We start from the raw sequence: 12,438 nt of genomic DNA, 5'->3' as shown, positions 1-12,438 counted from the left end.
ACTGCAAGAGGTGTACGGCGGCTCCATGTAATACCACCACAGAACATTACACCACCACCACTACCACCACCACCACCACCACCACCATGTTGCACATGTGGGGCACAGTGTTGGAGGCTGTCTCCAAACACACTGTCTGTGATTATCAGGGTACAAACAGACCAAGATTTTTCTATAAACAACACCTGACACCTTTCCTCAGGTGTCCATTCAGATGACTTCTTGCCCATTTGTAACGGAATCCACAGTGCTGTGGTGTACAATGTGGTATTCATCCTGATCAGTGGGAATGGAGATTCACGTCACGTGATCATCTCCTAGTAGTTTGATGTGATAAATAACATCCTGTAGCCATTTCGAATGCCAAATTCAGTTCTGGAGCACTCAGCCGAAAGCTCTTTCAACTCAAAAGTAGTAGATATTAATCATCCCATGCTCCTGACAAAAAGGATGGCCTGTGCAGTATAAGTTCTCAACACTACCTGTCAACTGGAACTGATACCATATCTGCAACACATCACTTCCGTTCCAGTCCACACACTGAGCAGCTTCCCTGACCAACAAGCCTTACACAATGTGTTGATGTCGACCTGAACATTGGTCACAACTGTCCTTCATTGCATGGTGGATGTTCACTCTACTGTACAGCAGACTTCTATAATGGCTCCCTACTGATGCTTTACTTTCAACTGAAACTCTGCAGCCCATTTGAGTGGAGTATTCAACCCATAGGTAACGCTCATCATAACTGTGTATATGTTTATAAACAACATCAGGGGTGACTTTCCAACTGGTACATGAACAGTCGCAATAACAAAAGACCTGCACAATGTGCACTGGGACAGCAATGAAATGAAAGAAAACATGTGAGAACTAGAGATTTCACGACTGCAATCAGAAATAAAGATACAAAATTATTGGTGCACTGTTCATTATGCAGCGAAACTTCTAAATCGTGTTTACCTCATATGTGGAAATGCCTCCTTCCACATTCGGCATTCATCAATAATTTCCTTGCTAGGTGGTGTTTCCAAAGGTTCATCGTATAAGATGCATTCAATATCATCCATGAGTTTCTGAATTCTTTCTGTTGTTGCTGATTCAAATTCCTGCTGGAAACCCAAATTAATGTAATATAAACAACAACATTTACCAGGTAAAGAAAATTCAAATGAGAATAGCTGATTTAAAATAACATTTCTCAATGAAACAGGAAACAATGTAAGCTGAACAAAATGGTCTGTATGAGACGTGATGGTTAAAAATGATAGTGAGTATTGCAAGAGAACAGTCACCAGCCCCTCCAACCTCCCAATACACAGCTAATAATAATAAAGCAGGAGGAAAAGAAAGTGTGGATGTTCTCTTCATCATGGTCTAGGTGCCATGAAAAATTAGTGCAACAATAGAAGATAGTACGCTAGTAAAAGCAACACTAATTTGTTGAGGCTAAAGAAAGAGTAAAAGGCCAAGCAGCTGCCGTCTGCTGTGAAGCGAGCCACCTTAATTTAAGTATTAACTGTATTTTTCTTACTTGTCACTTCTTCTGTGTGTTTTTGCTTTTAGGAAGCTTTAATTGTCGAGTGCTAGTAATAGTGTTCCATGGATTTCGTGTTCGTTTTGAATAGTCAGAGAGTCCCTTTAGTCAACCATAGTGCCAGTAGAGCTAGTGTTTGTTTTCAATACAGTCCAGAGATAGGTAGTGCTATTTTCATTGTTTTCTACAAGAAGTGGCTAGCAACCACAGTTTAGTCAATAAACAGCCGCCTTTAGTGAATTAGCAGTCTAGTTAAAAGTTGATTAACTCTCTACAGTAAATTGATTTCTTAGGATGGATAGGATGTGTGACAGCTGTGTACGGACGCAGGAGAGGCTGGCCACTGTTCGCGAACAGCTGAGCGTGTTGACAGGCGCGGACAGCCGTCTTCAGGCTGCTGCCTCGGAGTGTAGCGGCAGTGGGGAGTCTGGTGCGTCACAAGGTACACCCCAGGTGTTACATGCTTCACCCACTGTCCCTGCTGTCGAGACATCTTCGCGGGTACCGGGCACGGTTGGGCCACCCTCTCCCCAAGGGGAGTTGTGGGTTCAGCAGTGTTTGCAGCGCAGGAGGTGGAGGGTAAATGTGGAGGCTGGCCATGTGGCATCACCCGCTCTGCCTGTGAGTGGACATGTGGCTGCTCCTTCAGCAGGGTCCGAGCAGGCACACGGGGGGAGGGGTTTATTAGTTATTGGGAGCTCCAACGTTAGGCAAGTGATGGAGCCCCTTAGGGAAATAGCAGAAAGGTCGGGGAAGAACGCCAGTGTTCACTCTGTCTGCTTGTCGGGGGGTCTCATCCGAGATGTGGAGGAGGCCCTACCGGCGGCGATAGAGAGCACTGGGGGCACCCGACTACAAATTGTTGCTCATATCGGCACCAATGACTCCTGCCATCTGGGTTCAGAGGTCATCCTCAGTTCGTACAGGCGGTTGGCAGAATTGGTGAAGGCAGAAAGCCTCGCTCGCGTGGTGGAATCAGAGCTAACTATTTGTAGTATCGTTCCCAGAACCGATCCCGGTCCTCTGGTTAGGAGCTGAGTGGAAGGCCTAAACCAGAGGCTCAGACGATTCTGCAGAGATGTGGGGTGCAAATTTCTCGACCTCCACTATTGGGTGGAGAAATGTAGGGTCCCCCTCAATAGGTCAGGCTTGCACTACACGCCGGAAGCGGCTACAAGGGTAGCGGAGTACGTGTGGAGTGCACATGGGGGGTTTTTTAGGTTAGAGAATTCCCTCCCTAGGCCCAACAAGACGCATCCTGAGATGCAGCAAGGTAGGAGTAGGCAAAATGCAACAGGGAATAACAATATTAATGTGCTAATAGTAAACTGCAGGAGATTCTATAGAAAGGTCCCAGAACTGCTCTCATTAATAAATGGTCACAACGCCCATATAGTACAAGGGACAGAAAGTTGGCTGAAACCAGACGTAAACAGTAATGAAATCCTAAACTCAGATTGGAATGTATACCGCAGAGACAGGCTGGACAGTGAAGGTGGAGGCGTGTTTATAGCGATACGAAGTGCAATAGTATCGAAGGAAAATGACGAAGATCCGAAATGGGAAATGATTTGGGTGAAGGTCACGGTTAAAGTAGGCTCAGCAGCTGTTGTGGCTGAACACATGAAGGATAATTTGGAAAATATTTTGAGTAGATTTTCCCACCATGTCATAGTTCTGGGTGGAGATTTTAATTTGTGGCATATAGACTGGAAGACTCAAACGTTCATAACGGGTGGCAGGGACAAAGAACCCAGTGAAATTGTTTTAAGTGGTTTATCTGAAAACTACCTTGAGCAGTTAAACAGAGAACTGACTCATGGCAATAACATATTAGACCTTCTGGTGACAAACAGACCCGAACTATTTGAAACAGTTAACGCAGAACAGGGAATCAGCGATCATAAAGCGGTTACAGCATCGATGATTTCAGCTGTAAATAGAAATATTAAAAAAGGTAGGAAGTTTTTTCTGTTTAGAAAAGGGACTAAAAGCAGATTTCAGAGTATCTGACGGCTCAACACAAAAGCTTTGTCTTAAGTACAGATAGTGTTAAGGATCAGTGGACAAAGTTCAAAACCATCGTACAATATGCGTTAGATGAGTATGTGCCAAGTAAGATCGTAAGAGATGGAAAAGAGCCACCGTGTTACAACAACTGAGTTAGAAAACTGCTGCGGAAGCAAAGAGAACTTCACAGTAAACATAAACATAGCCAAAGCCTTGCAGACAAACAAAAATTACGTGAAGCGAAATGTAGTGTGAGGAGGGCTATGCGAGAGGCGTTCAATGAATTCGAAAGTAAAGTTCTATGTACTGACTTGGCAGAAAATCCTAAGAAATTTTGGTCTTATGTCAAAGCAGTAGGTGCATCAAAACAACATGTCCAGACACTCTGAGACCAAAATAGTACTGAAACAGAGGATGACAGACTAAAGGCCGAAATACTAAGTGTCTTTTTCCAAAGTTGTTTCACAGTTGAAGACTGCACTGTAGTTCCTTCTCTAGATTGTCGCACAGATGACAAAATGGTAGATATCAAAATAGACGAAAGAGGGATAGAGAAACAATTAAAATCGCTCAAAAGAGGGAAGGCCGGTGGACCTGATGGGATACCAGTTCGATTTTACACAGAGTACGCGAAGGAACTTGCCCCCCTTCTTGCGGTGTACCGTAGGTCTCTGGAAGAGCGTAGCATTCCCAAAGATTGGAAAAGGGCACAGGTCATCCCCGTTTTCAAGAAGGGACGTCGAACAGATGTGCAAAATTATAGACCTGTATCTCTAACGTGAATCAGTTGTAGAATTTTGGAACACGTATTATGTTAGAGTATAATGACTTTTCTGGAGACTAGAAATCTACTCTGTAGGAATCAGCAGGGGTTTCGGAAAAGACGGTCATGTGAAACCCAGCTCGCGCTAATCGTCCACGAGACCCAGAGGGCCATAGACACGGGTTCACAGGTAGATGCCGTGTTTCTTGACTTCCGCAAGGCGTTCGATACAGTTCCCCCCAGTCTTTTAATGAACAAAGTAAGAGCATATAGACTATCAGATTACCCTCCGCCACACACCGTCAGGTGGCTTGCGGAGTATGGATGTAGATGTAGATGTAGATGTAGAATTGTGTGATTGGATTGAGGAGTTCCTAGGTAACAGAATGCAGCATGTCATTCTCAATGGAGAGAAGTCTTCCGAAGTAAGAGTGATTTCAGGTGTGCCACAGGGGAGTGTCATAGGACCGTTGCTATTCAGAAAATACATAAATGACCTTGTGGATGACATCGGAAGTTCACTGAGGCTTTTTGCAGATTACGCTGTGGTGTATCGAGAGGTTGTAACAATGGAAAATTGTACTGAAATGCAGGAGGATCTGCAGCGAATTGACGCATGGTGCAGGGAATGGCAATTGAATCTCAATGTAGACAAGTGTAATGTGCTGCGAATACACAGAAAGATAGATCCCTTATCATTTAGCTACAAAATAGGAGCTCAGCAACTGGAAGCAGTTAATTCCATAAATTATCTGGGAATACGCATTAGGAGTGATTTAAAATGGAATGATCATATAAAGTTGATCGTCGGTAAAGCAGATGCCAGACTGAAATTCATTGGAAGAATCCTAAGGAAATGCAATCCGAAAACAAAGGAAGTAGGTTACAGTAAACTTGTTCGCCCACTGCTTGAATACTGCTCATCAGTGTGGGATCCGTAACAGATAGGGTTGATAGAAGAGAGAGAGAAGATCCAACGGAGAGCAGTGCGCTTCATTAGAGGATCATTTAGAAATCACGAAAGCGTTACGGAGATGATAGATAAACTCCAGTGGAGGAAGACTCTGCAGGAGAGATGCTCAGTAGCTCGGTACAGGCTTTTGTTAAAGTTTCGAGAACATACCTTCACCGAAGACTCAAGCAGTATATTGCTTCCTCCTATGTATATCTCACTAAGAGACCATGAGGATAAAATCAGAGAGATTAGAGCCCACACAGAGGCATACCGACAATCCTTCTTTCCACGAACAATACGGGACTAGAATAGAAGGGAGAACCGATAGAGGTACTCAGGGTACCCTCCGCCACACACCGTCATGTGGCTTGCGGAGTATGGATGTAGATGTAGATGTAGAGGCCAAACCATACTGATATTGCAGGGACAGACAGTTCCACACACCGACTCGACAATCAAGTGTGTGTAATACTCTGTTGCGATCATATATGCAAATTGTTTTTGATTGTTTTCCTAAACAGTTGTGTTGATGGCAATGTTATAAGTGAGTCATAAGCAAAGACAGTCACAGCATAAATGCAAAGCTTTGTAGGAGATACAAAAGGTTAAATGCTAAGACAGCTAAAGTGCTTTTCAGGGGAAGAACCTGGCTGGAGGCCACACCCAGAAAACTGACATAGCAATGAAGGAGTCATTACAGTACACAGTGAAATCCAGTTTCTTTAATAAATAGCACAATTTGGCAGGCAGTTTTGTAGGGTGAGTAAGTAATTCTGATGCATCATCCTTCAAGGTGAGAGCAAAATAAGTCAAAGTGTGAATAATATAGTTAAGGATGTGATTGTCATGCAACAAATAGATGTTCCAGGCAAGAAGGCTGGTTGACTATGTGTCTGCCAAGTCAGCATTAAATCTCTATTACAGCAATGAATACATCTAAACTGACAAAGAATGCAGTCAATTCTGTTAAGATGCAAAGAATACATATACAGACATGCCAACTTTCAAAAGTGAAAAATCAGGAGAATTTTAAAGGTGTACTATTGTGAATTACAACACATCTCTCGCGATTAAAGTTGCAATAATTCAATAACTGTAACAATTCAATTACATTTGCTTTATTATTTACATGTAAATACTAAATAATGGACATACTTGAGCCTTCAGACTGTATAATTTATCATTCAACATGCTGAACAATATGAATGATGAGCTCTGGAGGTTTCTTTGGATTCACACACATTCAAATGAAGCACTCTTGAGAGAACTACAGTTCGAAATTACGATCCCAGAAAACAAATTAATGCATATTAGATTTCTGTTTTGACATTAGCACAGTTTTTGCATGAATAAATATTTCTTAAACGATCACGAAGCACGAGCTACACCTACTGCTGCTCCCAACAGCCACTGCAGCAATCTACCAAGTTAACATAGACAACTAGCAACCATACCTTGTCATCCACCAACATATCGAAGGTGCAGGATTTTCAAATAGTAAGGAAAGTATTGAAACTGCTCTGAAAATCGGGAGATTGGTCTTCACTGTCGGGAAATCGGAAGGAAGAAGGAAAAATCAGGAGTCCCCCGCTTAAATCAGGAGAGTTGGCACGCCTGCATATACTCTTTCTAAATGAGTCTTCAAAGATGAAGTTGTTGCTGCAACAAGCTGAGTTTTATGGCAACTGGTAATAAAGTTGTCTGCAACAGTAAAGCACTAATCAATAAAAGTACCTAATTCACAATACCAGGCAACTACAAGTGAGATACCTATGGCAGAAACTACAATCAAACGAGACACACGTAACGAATAAAATAACCAATTCCCAGACAGATCTTAAATGGAAACAAACACGTTAGACTAAGGCATTATTAACACATGAGACTATAAAATTGTTAATTTCACATAAATCAGTGTTAATTAGGCTAATACAATTAAGAAGAATGGTATAGGGCACAATAATTCAAATGCCACCACATGAAAGGAAATGTAAAATCATTTGTTGCATTTATGTTGTACATAAAATTTAATGACATTTCTTTTGCTTATCAAAGTATACATCATATACTAGTACTTTAATTAACCATTTATGTAAGAAACAATGAAGCTACAGTATGTACGACGTACACATTTAATCTAAATCCTTTGTAATTTTAATACCATACATTTTATAATTGTGCTAGTGTGTCTGAAATGACAGATGTGGGTCAAGTGATGCAAGAAAATCAACCACTGGTTTATAATGCAGACAAGAGGATGGGGACAGTCAAGATTTTCCTGTTGTCAATGCAGAAACTTTGTCAAGTTTGGGTTTGGGTGGCAAACAGCTGCATACTTTACTTGGAATTGTAATTTTTTTTTTTTAACTCAATATTAGGACTGATTCTAATCACGCGAATTGTCTGATTTGGTCAAATTATGGTGCGTAGAGAGTTAGATTTATAATAATTCTGGCAAAAGTTATGTGACTTTATTTCTTTTACATGTGAGGTTACTAGTAATTTACTGAACACCGGTAAGGTGCAGTGACACGGAAGAGGATAGGCTTGATTCTTGCTACTTACACTCTCAATAAGTTGGTATACAAAACTGACTTGTCTGAAGTATGTTATGTAAGACTGTGTACACGTTTTCAGTTAAAATTAACTGGGTTTTATAGACCTCTACACATCTTGTGTATGAAAAATTATTAAAAACATGAGTATGGAATAGATTGCTACTCCCCACATAGAGAAGGCATGTAACAGCAGACACACTGAATTGTAGACTGTTAAACGGCTCAGCTACGTCTTTCATCAGACAGACAAAGAAAAAAACTGCACACACACGTGCACACATGCATGCACACTGTTATCTCCAGGTGTGACCCAACTGGGTCTAGCAGCAATCTTGGCTGGAGCCATTATTTGAGGATACAGATGGTGCAGGAAGGGGAAGGAATAATTGGGTTTTGTGTATGTGTGTGTGTGTGTGTGTGTGTGTGTGTGTGTGTGTGTGTGTGTGTGTGAGTGAGTGAGTGAGTGAGTGAGTGAGTGAGTGAGAGAGAGAGAGAGAGAGAGAGAGAGAGAGAGAGATTTGGAGGGGAGGGGGAAAGGCTGGAGTGAGATCAGGGAAGAGGATAGAGGCATGTGGAGAACAGGAACTAGGGAAGGTTGTGGCTCTGTGATTTCAGCAATGAAAGGTATAGGCCTCCTGTGTGGATGGGTTTTACGAAGCATATACGAAGTGAGAGTCATGTGAGCTGTGGGCGTTACCGTATTTACTCGAATCTAAGCCGCACTTTTTTCCAGTTTTTGTAATCCAAAAAACCGCCTGCGGCTTAGAATCAAGTGCAAAGTAAGCGGAAGTTCTGAAATATGTTGGTAGGTGCCTCCACAACTAACTTCTGCCGTCGAATGTACATGGTGTTTCAAAAATGACCGGTATATTTGAAACGGCAAAACAAACTAAACGAGCAGCGATAGAAATACACCGTTTGTTGCAATATGCTTGGGACAACAGTACATTTTCAGGCAGACAAACTTTCGAAATTACAGTAGTTACAATTGTCAACAACAGATGGTGCTGCGGTCTGGGAAACTCTATAGTATGATATTTTCCACATATCCACCATGCGTAGCAATAATATGGCGTAGTCTCTGAATGAAATTACCCGAAACCTTTGACAACGTGTCTGGCGGAATGGCTTCACATGCAGATGAGATGTACTGCTTCAGCTGTTCAATTGTTTCTGGATTCTGGCGGTACACCTGGTCTTTCAGGTGTTCCCACAGAAAGAAGCCACAGGGGTTCATGTCTGGCGAATAGGGAGGCTAATCCACGCCGCCTCCTGTATGTTTCGGACAGCCCAAATCAATCACACGATCATCAAAATATTCATTCAGGAAATTAAAGACGTCGGCCGTGCGATGTGGCCGGGCACCATCTTGCATAAACCACGAGGTGTTCGCAGTGTCGTCTAAGGCAGTTTGTACCGCCACAAATTCACTAAGAATGTCCAGATAGCATGATGCAGTAATCGTTTCGGATCTGAAAAATGAGCCAATGATTCCTTTGGAAGAAATGGCGGCCCAGACAAGTACTTTTTGAGGATGCAGGGACGATGGGACTGCAACAAGGGGCTTTTGGGTTCCCCATATGCGCCAGTTCTGTTTATTGATGAAGCCGTCCAGGTAAAAATAACCTTCGTCAGTAAACCAAATGCTGCCCACATGCATATCGCTGTCATCAATCCTGTGCACTATATCGTTAGCGAATGTCTCTCGTGCAGCAATGGTAGCGGCGCTGAGGGGTTGCCACGTTTGAATTTTGTATGGATAGAAGTGTAAACTCTGGCGCATGAGACGATACGTGGACGATGGCGTCATTTGGACCGCAGCTGCAACACGGCAAACGGAAACCCGAGGCCGCTGTTGGATCACCTGCTGCACTAGCTGCACGTTGCCCTCTGTGGTTGCCGTACGCGGTTGCCCTACCTTTCCAGCACGTTCATCCGTCACGTTCCCAGTCCGTTGAAATTTTTCAAACAGATCCTTTATTGAATCGCTTTTCTGTCCTTTGGTTACATTAAACCTCCGTTGAAAACTTAGTCTTGTTGCAACAACACTGTGTTCTAGGCGGTGGATTTCCAACACCAGAAAAATCCCCTGTTCTAAGGAATAAACCATGTTGTCCACAGCACACTTGCACGTTGTGAACAGCACACGCTTACAGCAGAAAGACGACGTACAGAATGGCGCACCCACAGACTGCGTTGTCTTCTATATCTTTCACATCACTTGCAGCGCCATCTGTTGTTGAAAATTGTAACTACTGTAATTTCGAAAGTTTGTCTGCCTGAAGATGTACTGTTGTCCCAAGCATATTGCAACAAACGGTGTATTTCTATCACTGCTCGTTTAGTTTTTAATGCCGTTTCAAATATACCGGTCATTTTGGAAACACCCTGTATGTAGCGCTACACAGGCATGCTTTGCAGGGACAAAGATAAATACTGGCGCCAAAACCTCTGTGTCAGTAAATAAATGTAAAAAAAAAAAGTGGAAGACGAGCTTTTTTCTCCGCCCCAAATTTCGACCACAGCATTTTCATACATTATCCAACAAAGTAAATACTATTTTCGTATTGTTCATCTTCGAATGTAGCAGCTTTTCAATGTACTATGAAAATCCGACTGGCAAGACTGTTTGCGATGTTTGTCAATATGGCCAATTCTACGTTCTGAATTTTTTCCTACCTGTGAGAAGAGATGGTTGCTAATGGGAACTTTCATGAATTTTGAATCACATGCAGTATTCTCTTCACCATAAGAATAATATGAATATTAAAATTTTGCCATGTATTCTTTCGTGTTTGCTGCTATCGCATTTAAATCCTGTCTGCCTAATAAACTACGAAACTAGAGTGAGACAACAGCAAACGCGTGAGTATACACATAACATGTCATGTTTATATTCGAATTATTCTTATGCCTAATAGTGATACAGTCAGAAATGAAGGACAGCAATTAATCTAAGATGACTCTAATTTCTGTGCAGAAAGTAATGTACTAAAGAGGTGTCTGCAAAGATTTTCAAACGGAGAAAAATTTGTGCTAAACTCTCGTTCAGAGCATCTTCTGTCATACGCAGTTTATTATTTGGTTCTTGTTGATTATTATCAAAGAAAGCAGCAGTGTAAATAACAACAGTTGTTTCGCAACTGAGACAATTCCTTTCTTTTTTTTATTGTAAAGGCGGTAGCACGCACAAAAGCAAACCATGCCGCGAGCGGCGACAGGTCGTAAACACTCATCATCAGAATGCGACAAACAATGCATAACACAGTACAGTAATGTATTTTCAGCTTAGAGTGATGTAAACACTTATAACAAAGAGAACGGCAGTTATCAGATCAAAGAAAAATAACCAATCAATTCAAACCAGGCGAAGCACGTGAAAAATGAAGGGTACCCGTTTAAATACCGACAGAGCGCCTGATGCATAGCAATGGCTACCTGGTAAAACTTAACTGCTAAGCTTACGGCTCGAACCAAACTACTGTAGCTGTATTGTCATTCATTCGACCTAAATGGTGTCTCATATTACGATGGACCAACTTTGTTTCGATTTGGAGGTGCGGCCTAAAACTTCTCTCCCCCCTTGAATTTCGAGTCTCAAATTTCAGGTGCAGCTTAGATTCGGGAATTTTTTTTTTTCCTTTATTTCGAGTCTTATTTTTCAGGTGCGGCTTAGATTCGAGTAAATACGGTAGGAAGGAGACAGACTCAGAGAAGAGATTCCAGGATGGATCTACAATAAACTCACCCATCCATTGTTAATGGACACTGCATCCATATAGAAAGAATCTCTGCCCTTGTAGGCCAACAGCTTCAGCCTGTTGCCTGCAATCCATTATTCTATACGAAACACACTAACCATTTCCTCTACTAATTCTCCACATTTCCTGTCTCTTTACCACCTAGAACCTTGCTCATCACAATCATTGGCATCTCCTTCTACACTAACATCCCCAATGCCCATTTCCTGGCTGCCAGTGTACACTACTTTTCCCAACATCTGACTGACTTCAAATGCACAACCTCTTTCTTGCTCACAATGAACAGCTGTATCCTCATTATTACTTCTCCTTTGAAGGCATCGCCTACAAACAAAACTGCACTACAGCCATGGGCACTCATAAGCCACCATCCGATGCCCACCTCTTAATGAGTCCTCCTAGCCACTCCCAGTGTCCCATACCCTTCACCTAGTTCAGATTCACTCATGACAACATGGGCCAACAGCGAGGAAACCCCATCCACATTTCTCTAGAACCTCAACATCACCTCTCTCATTCACTCAACCTGGTGTTCCTCAGTCCAAAGACCCATCTTCTTTTGATTTCGGCCATCTCATCTCATGGATGGATCTGAATAGGGACAGGCTAGGATATTGCATAGTTTGGACAAGTATCACTGTGAGACAACAGTGGGGATGCTATTTCTCATTACAGGACAAGATAATAGGTAATTGAAACACTGGCCGAGTATGTGATTCAGTTGCCTCATACGTGGGTGGACTGAGTCTTGAGGGGGACATTCCTTTGTGGCCAGTTAGCAGGTTGGAAGACATTAGGTGACTGGGGAGACAACAGTCCTGTCACAGGCATTTCGTACCCCACCAGAGGCAGGG

General features: G+C 42.4%; 1 protein-coding gene across 11 annotated transcripts in view; it reads right to left on the bottom strand.

Moving 5' to 3' along the window:
• LOC126278361 (uncharacterized) overlaps positions 1-12,438 on the bottom strand; it is a 112,033-nt gene that overhangs the window by 32,708 nt on the left and 66,887 nt on the right. For 7 of the 11 annotated variants that reach the window (XM_049978436.1, XM_049978427.1, XM_049978445.1 and 4 more), the window contains one exon: positions 964-1,112. The exons of 1 other annotated variant lie outside the window; for it this stretch is intronic. In XM_049978436.1, the coding sequence (XP_049834393.1) occupies positions 964-1,112 (149 nt within the window). The remainder of the gene's footprint in view (positions 1-963; positions 1,113-12,438) is intronic. 3 more of the 11 variants (XM_049978454.1, XM_049978498.1, XM_049978481.1) reach the window with 1 other exon arrangement.

Source organism: Schistocerca gregaria, chromosome 1, assembly GCF_023897955.1.
Source record: "Schistocerca gregaria isolate iqSchGreg1 chromosome 1, iqSchGreg1.2, whole genome shotgun sequence".
Lineage (NCBI taxonomy): Eukaryota > Metazoa > Arthropoda > Insecta > Orthoptera > Acrididae > Schistocerca > Schistocerca gregaria.
The sequence above is the reverse complement of the archived record's forward strand: the minus strand, read 5'-3'. Positions and strand labels throughout refer to the sequence as shown.